Raw genomic sequence first — 16,951 nt, 5'->3', positions numbered from 1 at the left:
ACCTATCAGTTATGAGACGGTAAAAATATTGGGTAATTCCCTTGCTCTAGCGTCTTGAACTAATAGAGAGGGTGTGACAGAGTTGGACATTGTGTTAAATTTAAAAAAAAGCTTGCAGCCCAACACCACCACACTAACTGTTAGATCTCCAGTTATTAGCTCAGCTTCAATAATACTTGTTTCCACAACACAACATAGCATTTTGTTTTGTATTGTCTCAAATCCTCTACATTGTGTTCTTCAACCCAACAAAGTGACAAAAATAATCCAAGCTTTTCACTGAGACTGGTGATGAGACTTGTGCACTTTGTTTTCTGGCCTGTTTTTATCCTGGGAGTCTCCTCACTCTTATTTATTTATTTGTTCACTGTCTCCTGTTAACCAGGAGACAGTGAAAGCAAAGTTGTGTCCGAATACCACTTTAGCACCTGAACAGGAATCCACAGAAGTGGTCCTGAGCTGTTTTAATAAAGGCATTGTGCTGATTGCCCCTGAGTTTTAGTGTTCGTCCCGCAACACAACACAATAAAACACCAGCAATTTAATAATTTTAAGAGCAGCAACAGTCTATATTGTGTGTGTGTCTGTGTCTGTGTCTGTGTCTGTATTTGTTCTCCATACACTCTATTGCTCTGGTCCACAGTGCCCTGGATGCCACAGAGCTAATTAAATATGCAGCAAGCCAAAGGGTTAGACACGACACATCTGTCGCCTGGCTGTGCCCACAAATTTGTGTATGTTTCTTTTGCCAACTTTAAGGAACAGCTACACTTGACTCTGGATGTCATCGTGCCCTTTTTCTTAAACCTGGCATCAAAACACATGCACACAGTGCTGCATCGAGCCCAGCTGTTACACCATGACCTGGGCATCCGCATGACCACAGAAGAGTAAGAAGGGCATCCTTTATCAGCTCTGCTCCCCATAGATAACTTCAGAAGGCACTTACAGGGACATGGAAGGACTTTCTTCTTTCTGCCCTGTGGGGCTGCAGCAAGGGAACTGAGATTCATGTGTTATTTTGGCCCCGAGGAGTTTGTGTGTGCATTTGTTGGTGAGTGCGTACTCTGTGTAGGCATATGCATGTCTGGATGTGTGTGTGCATTTTACTGCATAACTGTGTGTGCCTTTGGGTAAATTTGTGTGTGTGTATGTGTGTGTGTATGTGTGTGTGTGTGTGTGTGTGTGTGTGTGTATGTGTATGTGTATGTGTATGTGTGTGTGTGTGTGTGTGTGTGTGTGTGTGTGTGTGTGTGTGTGTGTGTGTGTGTGTGTGTGTATGTGTGCATGTGTGCATGTGTGTGTTATTTTAGCCTGGAGGCTAAATGAGTGAACTATACCTCTTTGTCCCTTAACACCCCTTTTGCTGTCACCACTGCTGTGCAGCTACACTGTCACATTCACAGTAAATAATCATGCCAAAATTAGTCTTTTTATGGCTTAAAATAATAGAGTCACACCATCATGAATGTTTAATACCATTTCCCAGGCTCTTTGCTGACAAAAGCATAATTAAGGCTTGTACATAACACGCTGGCTCAACGAAAATGCGCCATTTTCAGCAAATTCATAAGTGTTAGTTGGGAAGAAGATATATTGTGCAATTCCCCTTAACACTAGCTCCTACGCCTTGCTGTTACACCTAACAATACTTTAGGCTGAAATCATCCTTTAACTTTCCTGTGAAGCACGCTGCAGTTTACATACAATGGATTCAGAAAGTATTCAGACTTTTTTCTCCCATTTTGTTGCAGCATTATGCAAAATCGTTTAAATTAATCATTCCCCCTCATCAGTCTACGGTTAATACCCTGTAATGACGAAGCAAAAGCAGAATTTCAGGATTTTTTGCAGATTCATTAGAAAGGAAAGCGCAATCTTCTTGAGTATAGCGCAGCAAGCTTTGCATACCTGGATTTGGTGAGCGTCTGCCATTCTTCTCTGCAGATCCTCTTAAGCTCTGTCAGGTTGAACAGGGACCATCAGTGGATGCTGGACCTTTTTCAGGTCTCTCCACAGATGTTCGATTAAGTTTAAGTCAGGGCTCTTGCTGGCCCACTCAAGGACATTCACACAGTTGTCCCTAAGCCACTCCTGTGTTGTCTTGGTTGTGTGCTTAGAGTCACTGTGCTATTGGAAGGTGAACCTTTGGCCCAAGATCCTGACCAGGTTTTCATTAAGGATGTCTCTGTCCTTTTCTCCCTTCAGCTTTCCCACAACCCTGATGAGTCTCCCTGTCTCTGCATCAATTTGTGTATTCTGTAATCTTCAATATGGTGGTGATGGAAGGTGCTGCACTCACTCTGAGATTCTGTCTAGTGTTTTCTACTGTATTTTCTTTTTTGACAATATTTTTCTGGCCACCTTCTGCCTGTCTCCTCCTCTGCATTTTTCACTCTTCACTATGCCTCTGTCTGTAATGTAATGCCATCATCTCTTTCCATATATGTTGTCTCCATCTCCTTCTTTTATTGCTCTGCTTTTATCTAATAATCTATCACATTTCCACCTCCCTCTTCCTTTCTCTCTCTTTCACTATAAAAGGACTCTCCTGGCAACTATACTTTTTCCTTCTTTAAATGGCCCAGTGTATAAATAGACAAATCAGCTGACTGCTGACATTCATAGCTCTGAAAACATAGATCAAACTCTGTTTATCGTATACAAAGACATTAGTACTCTTGGAAAAGTCTCACCATTCTTACTTCATCCGCCCTCTTTTCCATCATTTGCTCTCATGGACTAAAGACGGAGGCATCAGCAAAGAGAGAGAGAGAGAGAGAGAGAGAGAGAGAGAGAGATGCAAACCCATGATCTGTGGGGTTAAAAAAAAAAGACCATTGATTTTTGTCATACTAAAAAGTAACTGAGCAGAAATCAACCTAAATCAATCTTTACTTCTGAACACTGCATTTTAAACACAGGCAATGTTCTCGTTATTTCCAAATGTGGGCCTCGTGCATGTTTTATGCCCTTTTTAAGGCGATGTCTATGAGCGGAATGCTGAATAATTGACGAGACGCGAAGCTGGATCAAACGGCAAGTCTGCCTCTGTTTGTGTCTCTATATATGCACAGTATTTTCTCACTGTGTGTGTGTGTGTGTATGTGTGTGTGACTTTGTGCACATGTGCGTTTGTGGGAGTGTGGTTGATAGCCCATACAAATGTGTTTTTTAATCTAAGTATGTGAGAAAGACAGACCTAGAGAAAAGAGATATAGAAAGATTTTTTTTTTTCTGTAGTTGGTGTGGTGATCGCTTATTACACCAGACTGAAATATGTTTGGAGTCTGTTGTCTATAGAAACCACGTTTTTGTGGACAACTGCTTTTCAGCTGTATTGCATCAGTTTTCATTACATCCAAAACGTCCATCACATAATTAATCATCAATTAATTATGTGATAGACGATGAATTATATATATCATCAATCAACACTGCTCTTGTTTTACTGGATTTATCAAAATTTTTGACCATTACTGTTCAAACAAGCTGATAATAATATTTGGCTACATACAAATGAATATGCTCATAAATTATTTTGCTTAATTTAAAGCGCTAATTCTGTATCTTTTCTTAATATTAGTTGTATGTATAGCAGTACCTTTCAGTTTGCTCCAAACTGAGATATCGCAACAGTTATTGGATGGATTGTTGTGAAATTCTGTACAAATATTCATAGTTTCCAGATCAGTTTTGTGACTTGATGAAATACCTGCAAAACCAATGACATCAACCTGATGTTCTACTCTGTGGTGTGTGCTATTTAGCAAATTTTGGGATGCTAAGATGCTAAACTAAGATGGTAAGCATTGATAGTGTCCCTGAGTATAGCCTCACAGAGCTGATAGCATGGCTGTAGACTCTTAGTTTTGCTTATTCTTATGAGGCACTTTTGTTCTTTTCTATGCCAGGGTCAGACGCAGAAATGGAGTGTGTAGCAACTAAGAGTTAAAACTTTTTATGTTTTTGCTAAAGAAACTCCACATTGTAAATTTATAGTGTCTGTACTAAAGCAGCACAGCTGTTCACCCATTTGTTCTGCATTGAGAGGAAATTGCTCTTTATCACACCTGTTAAGCATGAATACTGTGTATGTCTTTTTCTCTTTATCATATACACACACAGTTTCTTTCCATCTTATTATTTTGCAAATTGATAATATATTCTGCAGTGACCTTGGGTGAATTGAAATGATTACAGTTTACCAGAGATAATACATTTCCTGTTCTGTGTTGTACAATAAACACAGCTATTGTTACTCGCACAATCACAACCTCCCTCACAGACACACACCACTCTGCACACACGCATCACACCACACCTTATTCTCCTCCACTGCACGCTCACACTCAATTGAACCTGTCATCTTCTCTTTGGTCTCCTAATGGCCGTCTACTCCTAGAGAGCTATTAGAGTACAGGACATGTTATTGGAAATCAAAGAGGATTTGGAGTCCGGGGCGTCCTCCTGCAGAGGAAAGAACCCAGCAGAGGTCAACTTGTTACAAAAACATACTCGGTCAACCCTGACCACTAGGATGGATTGCTTCTGAGTAAATCTCCGTTTCCAGCGTTGCCATGGTTATCCTGGTAATTTCGGTGAGATTTTTGAGGGGTGATCACGAAGAACTGATGACATGCAGACACATTTTGAGTCCATAAAAGATACTCAATACTATACTGTGAAATACAACTGTTACGCCTGTGACATTAAACCACCGCCACATAGACACTCAAGATGATTTAATCTATTGTGCAGGGTTAAGAGGTTAGGAACAGAGTTTGAAACCATTTTGAAATACAGCAGATAAACCCTTAAAAAGTCTGGAGGTCAGCACAGGAAAAAAAAAAAAAAAAAGCTGCTTTTTGTCACCATGTATTCTCTCCACTGGATTTATTGCATTTACAAGCAGCAGAATCACTAGATCTTCAGAGTTTGTAATTCTGACCACAGCTCTAATCATTTGATTCCTCAGATAACAAGCAAACAAAATCTGTCCTGGAGTGTTTCTTTCTGCTTGTTAGTTTGCTTTGAAATTTGTATTAAAACAACAAACATTGTTTTCAAGGGCAAACATAATTGGAATACCTGACCAAAATTGCACCCCGTCCAGACCTTCAGGGAAAACTCTGAGCAAGTTTGGCAATTTTGAAGCACATGCTGGTGTATAAGCTGCTTTCCTTCATCACTTCTTTAATATATTTCAGATGAATTGGGGCCTGAGAATGTTTGGAGCAAACAGAAGTAAAATACTTGACAGTGTTTTATTTATTTATTTTTTTCTTTCTAATGATAAAGGAATTTCATTAACAGGCAGCTGTTCTAACAGAATCTGCTTGCCTGATCAAGACTGTATGAAACACAGTGTTGAAAAGCCCCTCTTGAATTAATTTGTGTCAACCAGATAAGACAGTGTACCAGAGATTTGCAGTTTTTCTTATTTTCTTTATCAAAAAAATGTAAATGAAGTAAAATTTATTCATGAAATGCGATTTTAACCGAGGTGTTTGCCATTAGGTAAATGTTAAAGACCAAAAATGGCTGCAGATAAAGTGGCACATAATAAAGTGGCAGTTTTTATCGACCGTTCTCCAGTTTCTAGCAGCTGTCTGTTTCTTCTGTCTGAGTTTATGTCTATATATTGATACCGGTAGCTAAAGTGAACACATGACTGTGACCTTGCTGATTTAAAACCAGTGAATGATTTTCATTCTATGTATTGTGTCTTTAATATTGTTACAATATTATTTTTATCCCTGTGTCCTTCCAGCCTTTCCACATGCCGACAACTAAACACTAAAGTTCAAATCCCCAGAAAGAAAAAAATAGAGCTGCACACATTTGTGTAAAAATTAGTAAGTGAAGATGATGCTGGCCTACTACTACTAGTATGCTGCTGTGTATTTTCACAATACCAAGAGTTTTCTATTTTGTATGAAAACCACTGAAATGATTGAGCGAAATATTTGTCTATATTTGTACTTTGATTGACTTGACTGATACTTTGAGTGGTTACACAGTGCAAATATTAAGATCAAATTTTTATTTGTTGATGATAGAGCATGTGAGAAAAGAAGCATTTGTTTCAAATTAAGGGGACAATTTTCCCCCCTTATTCCGCTCATCAACAGTTTTTAAAACAAGCCACAATCCAGAACACACAGGCAAAGACAGACATAAATCAGAAAATATTGGATCTGCTGATCCCCCCCCCCTGCTGTAGAGGATAGAGAACAGGTGTTACTTTTTTATTACATGGTATTAGAGATATGTAATTGTGTGCTTTAGCCACATGCATTTGTCCAAGCTAACGGTCACACTCTAAGGGGGAACTACAGTAAAATGTCTTTGTGTCAGCACCACTATGTAGCGTCTAAGCAAAAAAAAAAAAAAAAGAAAAGAAAAAAAAAGCCGGACCCCCATTGCAGCTTGAAATTTGGAGGCGTAGATGTACATTAAGAGCTGTGGCTAACAAAAACAGTGCAGTGCAATTGATCTAAGCTGTGCGCAAAGGCAGGACTTTGGGGAAATCACAAGCTTCATTAAAGTTTCATATTGTATTTCTGTACACTTGCAGTTTCATCTTGTGCCTCTATTTACTTAAGGGCCCAAACTGAGTAAAGTTAAACTCACTGTGGGAGTTTGGATTATAAAAGCTTTAACAACACAATTGTTGTGTGGAAAAAAAAAAAGAAAAACTGTTGTCATCGGTTTATCCAGACATTAGTAAAGCAATTTTGAAAGTTTGAAGCAAGCTGGGACAGTTTTTTTGTGTTCCAGTGGGATGTTTGTTTAATGCTAGTTTTGTTTTCTTTTTTGCACGGCTTAAATATACTATGCTGATTCAATCATGTTTTAATCATGCAATCATAAAAAAAACTGCTCAGCATTTAAATATAAAACCTAAATGTGCTACACTATAAATTTATGGGCACTATATCCATGCAGTCTAAATCCTCTTGCCTCTATAGGAACAATGTGGATCTCTGAATGACTCTTCGGTGTTTGTCCATTTACAGTTGTGTGATATTCTTGAGAATCCACCTGTCTGTCTGCAGCTCTCTGTGTCAATCTGTCACTTTCCACTTTCTCCACATTCAACCATAGTGTCACGAAACAGACAGAATGACAGCAGATAGTCACACTCACTCACTCTCTGACACACACATATACACTACCAGGGCATTAGTCAGCTAGGATCCCCCCTGCGCGGCAAATGATCTGTGAAAATCGTACAGAAATTCTGTGCCAATCTTGGACAAATACACACACACACACATACATGTATGCAGGCACATATTTACAAATTCAAGTATGCAAAGGTGCTTGCTCTTTTGCCAGATCTCTTTCACACACACATGCACATGGCAGAACCAAGAGGCAGATATCTTTGATAGGTGCCCATGTTTGAAGACCTTGTTGTTGGCAGAGGCTTTTAGACAGGCTGGTGGTACCTCACTGTCTAGTTTCCTGCTGGGCCTTTTGTACCAAATTGTGGGCTGTCGTTTTATGAATGAGGGTGTCCACAGGGACATAAAAGGAATGGAAACTGGTGCACACTTCACAGAGCACAGAACTGAATCTGAGAAAATCTCAAATAACAGACAGACACACATACTCAGAGTAAGCAGCTTAGCCATGTCAGACACAGTATATGAGGCTCAAATTTGATTTTTTTCAACTGCTGATTTTTTTATTTCTGGACACATATAATGACTGTGGCATGCTTAGAGATGCAATTTAGTGACACTCTTATAAAACAAAACATGACTAAGAGTCTACAGTCATTCTAGCAGCACTGTGAGGCTGTGCTTTGAGCAAACATCAGCATCCTAACAAATGCTCACAATGACAATGCTAACATGCTAATGTTCAGCAGGTAAAGGTAATGTTTATTCAGTGTTCACTATCTTAGTTTCACATATGCTAACTAGTGATAAATAAACAAAGTTAAGCAGACGTGAGGCTGTCTGTCATTCATTACTTTTGCGGGTATATTGATATTCTGATCTCATGATGGAGCTGAAAACACTGGCGATTGCCAAGAGATCAAATAGTTGCAGTTTATCCAGAGGGGAGCTTGAATGTGTGTAGCAAATTTCAAGCCAATCCAAACAACAGTTGTTGAGACATTTCACTCAAAACCACTTATGTCAACCTCATGTCACGATTCATCATCTGGGAATCATCACCTGTACCAAAATTTGTACTTATCCATTCAGTAGATGTTGAGATATTTGATCTGCTGGTGGCCCTAGAGGCAAAGTCAGACTGGATTCCTCAAGGGACCATGAACGTCTAAAAAATCATGGCAGTACATCAACAATGCAGGTCACTGCAAGGTCTAATGTGTCTTCCTGTGGCATATTCAGTGTTAGTCCTTTTTTGCACATATGCACAGAAAACGGAAATGTAAAGTAAAATGTCTTCAAGGCAAGGCAAGGTTTATTTATATAGCACCATTCGTACACAAGGTAATTCATAATGCTTTACAGATTACATTAAAATCATAGAATCAGCAAATTTTCTAAACTCTGCTTTTATTTTATTTTAGTTTTTCTTTGAGAAAATGGTTTGATGAAAGATGTGTAGTTACAGTTGTTCGTATGTACTTTCAGTGTTGTACCCATTCTGACTCTTCTTTCCTATGGCAATCAGACAAGGTTTGTACAGTGAACTGGTTTAGGTCGACAGTGGACAGCTTTAAAGCATGCAAGATAGTTTTATCACATCATACGATTTAGTCAAATTTTCCGTGACCCTGTGATTCACATTTTGTTTGGGAAAAAAAAAAAAAAATCAAATCAAATAACTGGTTTGTTTGAAGCCATTTGAGCAAGTTCAAGTTGCCTCTGTGTGTTTATGTGCCAGTTTGTCCCGGAGCACTACCCTTCAAACCACAAAAGTGCTCTAATGTTATGCTGACGCTGGACACACTTTGATGCGGGTCCAGATGTGTGTATGCCTGCATGCGCCTCTGTGTGTGACACAGCCCTCATGTGACAGCTGTGCCCTTATCAACTGCATGCTCAAAAATCAAGTATGTTTATCCACACATTGTTTCTCTCAAGCCTCTCCAACCCAAAAAACAATAACCACCTCCCTGCTTCCTCCATCACATGGGTCCTGCTACTCTCACATCTGACGGTGTCAAAGAACGTTATAGCTACACTCACATCTCACCTCTTTTCTATAGCTTGCTAAGTGTACAGCAGGTGAGATGGGTTGACATAGAAGAAAGGAAATGAGGGACAAGAGCAGGGAAGAAAAAAGAGGAAGCAAGAAGGAAGGAGAGAGGTAAAATGAAAAGGCAGGGAAAGGAAGGAAAAGGCGACCCCGGTGTTGGCAGAAATTGTTTCTATGATGTTTGAAGTCCGCAACATTCCAATTAGGCTGCAAAGAATCAGGATTACACACACACATACACATATATAACGCTGCCCTGTAAGAAATAGAGGCAAGGAGTGAAGAGGAGGGGATAGAGAGGCAGGGACGGTGATGAGGAGTGAAAGTGGCAGTGAGTTTTGGAGAGATGGCAGAAACCAGGGGAGAGCAGCCTCCGTGCTCATGACAGCAGCTGAAATCCTATCCAGTGGAGGAAAAGGGAGATGACACTCCCATGAAGGAAATGCACAGGGAAACTAGGCAAGTGGGGGGGGGGGGGGGGTAAAAATGACAGAAAAAATATAGAAATATGGTGTCACAGCTAGAGAGGGAAATGGCAACATGCACAGATTGTTTGGACATTTGTGCTCGTTAGAAGCTATGATCAATGGGCAAGTGTTTGGATGGCTTTGGTCAGTGTGGGTGTGCAATTCAGCCAACAAACAGAACTTGTTTGCCCTTATTTACAGTTGTGTCCCAGTTACCAAATCCCATCCCTGCCACACATGATATCGCCAATGTTTTGCACAGAAAAGGCGACAGCATCATACAAACTAAAGGCTATTTTAACTCATGCTCTGAGGAATTTGTGCTTCTATAAAACTGTACTTTGTGGTTTCTTTGTGTGTGTGGCACAATAAAACCTTAATGAACAATCTTCTGGGGTGTAGTAACCAATAATCTCCCTCCTGCAGCAATATCTGAATCTATTTTAATTTTTTTGCTCCTTTGCTGTGTTTTGCAGACCTTGACACACCAGGTCTGACGGTGCACCAGACCATCAGCGATGTGCGTGGCAGTTACTACCAGGAGAAGACGGTGTTCCTGCGATGCACCGTCAACTCCAACCCTCCTGCACGATTTATCTGGAAACGTGGGAACATGCCCATTGAACAGAGCAAGGACAACGGAGTGGACATCTATGAGCCGCTTTACACTCAGGTACACATGAAAGCACACGCAGCACAGACAAACTACCAGGTGTGCAATCACACCCTGCTTTCTGTATTTCTACTCAAAAAGTGCCTCACAAAATCTCCCCCATGCAGCTGTATCTTCCTCTACTCTCAGATTTTACCCTTGAAAAAAATAAAAAATTTTAATCTGTCTTTTGCTTTTATTAGCTTCTTGTCCCTCTGTTTAACATTAAGCGTTTACATTAACACTGTTAAAGCAGTATGACCCAGGAACTCGAGAGTCATAGAAATTGAATTTACTGTTCACAAAACCCACTTCCAAAAAAGCTTTAAACTTAAAGCAGAAATTTGTACGTTTTTACCATTGCCACATAACCAACAGCCCCCTGGTTAGCTCAGTTGGTAGAGCATGAGACTCAATCTCTCAGGGCTGTGGGTTTGAACCCCACTCCGGGTGGCATCACCTCCCATGGGCTCACCACCCGTGGGAGGTTCCATAGGACTTCGTTGCATTGTGGACTGGGTGGCAGTCTCTCCCGCGATTTGGGCCTGGACCCAGATTGCCAGTCTAGAAATAATGTGAATTCAGCATCAAACTTCATTCCTTTTCTTGCCAAGAGCTGTCTCCTGTGGTGGAAACAACTCCTCTTGCTTTAATAAAAAAAAAAATTTCTTCTACTGAAGTTAGCATGCTAACCAGCAGTCTCTGCCTAGCCGGCCTGTTTTGTCACTTTCCTATAGCGAGACACTGTAACCTCTGATCTGCCCTAGAAGATATTGTGCTAACCTCTTGTATTGTAAACACAATGATGGCCAAAGGGCTTGGCAAGCGACAATCACCACCCACCCACTCCCTGCAAGAAACTCGGTTCGGCAGCAGAGAAAACTCACAAATAGCATCTTTATTGGGCTTTCAGTAGCAGTGATATTGAGTCGTATAAAAAGTTTGATTTGCTGTTCAGCCACAAAATTAAAACCAGTTACCGTCTTTAATGTTGTGGCTGATGTGTTGTGGCAAGAATGGAAGGCTGGAATGGAAATGGTTAATTAGCTTTCTTCAATACTGTAGCAGTGACTTAAAATCTCTTTAAATAAGACCAAATGAGCTGATACTTCAAAATGTACTGTACACTGCAAGAAGAAATACCCACACAGGAATGTGTGAAAATCAACATTTTTTCTTATTGTAGTATCACATTATTGTTCTGTCCTCTTTATCCGTCAACAGTCAATTTTTTAGTCAAGTTGCTGCCCATCCCATCAGCTGGCCAGTTATTTGTTCAACAATAGCCAGTAAGCTAACCAAATAGCTAAATCAACAGTCCCGAGCCTGATCTCCAAGCCTGAGCGCGCAATGGTTGCTTTCACACAACTGTTCCCCCTTTTCTCCACTTATCAAACCATCAGTCAGCCGCAAAGCAGAGCCCCTGGAATTCAGTTAGCCAGCTTAGCTCTTCCCAGGGATGTCTAAGGCGCTGTTAGCTCATCACCTACTGTAGCAGACTGTTAGTTAAACAGTATCAGACACAAAGTCTTGATCAGAAAAATCATCAGTGACGTTGAAAGGGATGTGCCTCTACATGAGAAGCACAGAAAAAAAGCTATTGAGATGGTTAGAGACATACAGTACTTTTATGAATAGTCAGGGAGAGGATGGATGTATTCAGCGCTTTATTTTTGAACTGACAGTCAGATCAGTTTCATTTTCCTGATGGTCTCATGCGAAAGCTGTTTGAAATTCATCATTCTTATTACTCCATATGTAGAGCGTAGATGCTTCAGTTGATAATCAGGGCATGACAGACATAGAAACACATTATGTGTGTATATGCCTGTATGTGTAAGTGTGTGCGCACGCACGTGTGTGTTCATCGCAGTGTGTCTTTGACCCTGTTTATCACACTGTGGCTCATCAAATATTGAAGTGACTTTTATGCAGGATTACAACCCAGTTTAGAAAAGACTAAAATAAAAAGCTTTTGAGCTTTTTCATTGATATAATGTTGTGTGTTATGTAATGGCAATGTGGTAAGATTAGATTCATGTTTGGTTTAATATTATTTATGTGTGTCCGCCATATTAATCACATGAAGGATTTTGTGGAAAAATGCTGTGTAAAAAATCTAGTGTTTGAGCATGATGTCATCGTGTGTGTGGTTTGTCCCATCAAGGGTGAGACCAAGGTGCTGAAGCTGAAAAACCTAAGACCCAAGGACTTTGCTGATTACACCTGCCAGGTGTCCGTCCGCAACGTGTGCAACATCGAAGATAAGTCGGTCACCTTCAGGCTCACAAATGCTACCAGTAAGCTGTTTGATTGTTTCCCAAAACAAACAGAAGTCATACACATGCCTTCACAAAAGCTGCCATTTTTTCCTTGCCTTGACTTTTGCACCCTCCTTCCTCTTTCTTTGAGTCTTTCATCTCATCTGACTTTTCTCTGCATGCTCGCTGTGTCTTGAATCGGGAATATCTTGCTTTCTGTCTCTTTCTCTCATTGTTAAAATGTCTCCCATCTTTACTTGTTCAGGAAATAGCATTCTCCTTTCATCCTCTCATTTCCTCACTTCCTTTAATCTCTCTCCCTCTCTCGTCTTGCTTTCTTTTTGTGGGTTTTTCTTCTGCCCTTTGACTTTCCACTCAGATTTGCTCTCTGTCTCTCTTTCTCCTTGCCTGCCTTCCGGCGTGCCATACTGTCTATCTGTCTTGTTTTTCTGTTGCCGAGAGCTCATCTCAGGGCCGTCAGCTGTAATTCAGTTGTCACACTCCCTGTTATCTCCAATTCACTCCACACCGCTCTGTCCATCTCCACGCCACCGCCCGGCAACTCTGTTACTTACGACAACATTGTTGCCGTTGACAACCCTGTCAGGTTTGTTATGGTCAGCTTGATACACCGCAAGGGAAAACCCCATGCTTGTGCAGTTTTTATTTATTTTATTAGTTTATTTCCTTTTCTTCTCTCCCTTTCTTCTTGCATTTTTTTAAAATGCCAGCTGGAATTAATGTTAGAAAGTCTTGATATACAGTTAAGTGTTTTATAGTTTTTTCTTTTCTTCTTTCTTCTTTTTCTTTTTTTATACAAGTGTTTTTCAGCCCTTTTATCAGTTAAATTTAAATCCTTTCAGTAGTGTCAGTGATTTCAATTGAAAGGTCTTTTTTGTCAAACTTAATGAAACATTCTTTCTACAAAGCGAGAGTACTGCGTTTGTTTTGTACATGCTCAAGAGCCATTTGAAGATAAGAGGACTGTTCAGAGCTTGGTGTCTAAATCCTTTCTTTCTCACAGTCAGAGGGCCTGAATAAATGTATACTGAAAATGTGGAAACAGCAAAGTTGTAATGCTTTAACTGAAGGGAGGCTGTAAGTTAGAATATCAGTCTTATGAGCAAAACATAATGTCTTTAAATCTCCAAACTGAACAGTTAAATTGAAAGATCAACATTCCCTTTAAGCAATAGTTTGGCATTTTGGGAAATACACTATTTTGCTCTTGTGCCCAGAGTTAGATGAGAAGATTGATGCCACTCTAATATCCCTAGGTTAAATATGAGGTTACAGCCAGTAGCCTTTTAGCTTAGCTTAACACAAAGAAACAGTCGGAAACAACAAGACTGCCTCTGATCAAATTTCCCCCACTAGCACCTCTAAAGCTCAGTGAACACGATAATTAACACATTATATCAAATTTCATCATTTACTCAAATACTGAACAGAATTTCAGACTTGCACTTGTGCAAATGTTCATTTCAAGCTGTTTCTGAGGAAAATGTTGTACTTCTACTCCATTTGACCAACTGTGGGTAGTTACTTTACCAATTAAAGTTTTACATACAAAATGTATGAAGGCTTTTAAAATGTGATGCTTATGTCAGATTAAACATCCCATTTGATCTGCTCATCATTTTCTGTGGTCTTACAAACCAAATAATCAATTGATTGATCAAGGAAATATTCACCAAATGAATCCATGATCAATCTGCATACTTTCTTCACCACTGAATAAAGGTTATTTTAAAGTCTCAGTGGATCAGCAAATATAGCAGAAAATAAAATCGGAAAGTGGGACATTATCTTTTTAATGGCATTAATATCGCCTTGGTATGATATCTCAGTTACACACTAAAGAGTAAGGTTTCTTTTTTGCTATGTTTTTATGATGGCCGCAAGTCTCCATTACTTTTTATTTTATTTATTTATTTTATTTATAGACTGAACAGAAGGAGAGGTTATCAAATGAGCAATAAGGCCTCTTTCAGATAAGAGATAAAGTTTCCCATGAGTCTTCTAAAGCGAACTGAAGGTGGGAAAAAACGCAGTGAACAAACTCTGTGATATGAAGTTAAGAGGAGAGGAAACAGAGTTTGGCATCTCTGTGAAAGACTGAGCACGAGAAAGAGGTGGTTGCCGACAGATATAGAAAGAGGAGGAAATGAAAGCCTTAATAAATCTGATAGAAAATGAGAGATGGACATGGCTTGCTGAAATGCTTTGGAAAACAAAGTGATGCTAATGAATCAGGCTCAGGTGAATGTACTGTAGCTCACAGACATGTTATTAATTATGGCAAATGCCACATGGGACCAGAGATGATGGATTATGATTAAAGAGAAATGCCTCTAATAAAGGTACTCTAAAGGTGTACTGCTAGGATATTCAGCAGTGGTATATGTTCAAAACAAGTAGGTGTGAAAGTAAAACAGGTCTTTGTGCTCCTGCTGTGTGGTTGGTGTTCCTCACTCTCATTCCCCCTGTCTTTCCTCTCATCCCCTTTTGGATTCCTGTGCCTGCGATCAGTTGTATCCCCACGGCTCAGTCAACACACACACACACACTCTCACAAACACAAATACCACAACAATAAGTGTCTGCCTGGTGCTGGCATAAGGGTTCAGAGACTTGCCAGAACAGCCTCACAGAGTGACAGAAGGTTGTGTGTGTGTGTGTGTGTGTGTGTGTGTGTGTGTGTGTGTGTGTGTGTGTGTGTGTGTGTGTGTGTGTGTGTGTGTGTGTGTGTGTGTGTGTGCGTGCGTGTGCGTGTGCGTGCGTGCGTGCGTGCGTATGTGTGGTCGCCAGTCAATCGCAGGGCTGACACACAAAGACAGACAACCACACACTCACACCTAGGGGCAATGTACAGTAGCCACTTAACCTAATGTGCATGTTTTTGGGATTGTGGGAGGAAGCCGGAGAACCTGGAAAAAACTCACGCAGTCACAGGGAGAACATGCAAACTCCACACAGAAGAGCTCAGACCTGGAAAACCTCTTCCTGTTAGGCAGCACTGCTAACCACTGCACCAGCGTGCCGCCCGCAGTAAGGATGTATTCAGAGTCAAGGTGGTTAATAAGTTAGTAATGAACCTGAACATATTTCAGCCACAACCCTCTCAGAGACAACGCACAGCAAAGATAAAAAGGCAAGTGGGAATAAAGTAATATAGGGTTAAAAATTAAAATAAATCCAGTCGCAAGACAAAAATAACAGCCCTTTTCAGACAAGTGTAAACGTAATGCTGTTATCTCAGAAAATCACATCTCTAGTCTTAGATCTCCAAAACAACATTGAAATGACAAGAATGACAGACGGGGAAACACTGAAAAGAGAAAATTACAAAAGAGATACAGAAGAGATAAAAAGAGAGATACAAGGAGGGCAAAGACAGAGCGAGAAATAGACAGATGGGCTCAGAGATAGAGATAGAGAGATTGCAAAAAAGGAAAACAGTGAGTTGCTGCTTTGTTTTTTTTTATCCTTTATAATATTTATCTAATGAGCGTATTTCGTTATTCCCTAGTGAGCTCCCTTTTGTCCTTGTAGCACCAGTCACTGCTTAGATTAGATTCATCCAACTAGGTCATGCCATCACTGCTGATTCACCGCACTGGGACAAGGGGATTGATTGATTTTTATATCATAATCTCAGCCTGGGATTTGAGTACAGGGCTTGTGCCCTCTAGTAACTGCAGACTGTGGCCAAATCCTCTTTCCCCGCCTCTCAAAAAAAAACAAAACATGGGGACAGTACTCCAGAGCTTGTCGTGTTATTTAAAGCAGTGGAGTACAGGGGTAGAGAGGGTAATGGAACAAGGGGGGTCAGAGCAAAACATGAGATTGCATTAGAGTCATTTACACTATAACTGCGGACTTTGGGTTTTGTCACATATTGTTTGCCTTCGAGGAGGAACATTTGCATGAGGAACTAAACATTGAAAACATCAGTTAACCAATCAGTTGCAATGTCATGCCTCACACACTACTTCTGAATACCTGAAGAAACTTTTTTGTCCTCACTTATAAATGAGACATTTTAAGACTTGCAAGTTTTACAGATATGACAGAAAGAAGATAGTCCAATAAGTTTTTCCTTTTACCATTACATAAATAATTAATCTGGCCAAAAATGTTTTATGGTATTGTGCTCCTGTAGAGGTCCAGCTATTACAATAATGTCATCAAACATCCAGGTGTCAGGACAGTAGATGGGTATGTGTAATCACTGTAACGTCAATGATACAGTCAAAACAAGCAGATCCACATAAAAACAAAAAATGAAATCACAGAGAAATTAAACAATGATACAATAAAAAAAAACAAAAAAAAAAAAAAAAACCCACACATAAAGACCAAGATTTAAAGCTGGTGAC

At 40.0% G+C, this 16,951-nt stretch overlaps 1 protein-coding gene across 2 annotated transcripts in view; it reads left to right on the top strand.

Moving 5' to 3' along the window:
• LOC121183725 (MAM domain-containing glycosylphosphatidylinositol anchor protein 1) overlaps positions 1-16,951 on the top strand; it is a 156,838-nt gene that overhangs the window by 86,683 nt on the left and 53,204 nt on the right. For both annotated transcript variants that reach the window (XM_041040931.1, XM_041040922.1), the window contains exons 5-6: positions 10,133-10,329; positions 12,476-12,608. In XM_041040931.1, coding sequence (XP_040896865.1) covers positions 10,133-10,329; positions 12,476-12,608 — 330 coding nt within the window. The remainder of the gene's footprint in view (positions 1-10,132; positions 10,330-12,475; positions 12,609-16,951) is intronic.

The sequence above is a fragment of the Toxotes jaculatrix genome, chromosome 1, assembly GCF_017976425.1.
Source record: "Toxotes jaculatrix isolate fToxJac2 chromosome 1, fToxJac2.pri, whole genome shotgun sequence".
In the NCBI taxonomy this organism is placed as follows: Eukaryota; Metazoa; Chordata; class Actinopteri; family Toxotidae; genus Toxotes; species Toxotes jaculatrix.
Note: the sequence above shows the minus strand (reverse complement) of the source record. Positions and strands in the feature narration are given on the sequence as shown.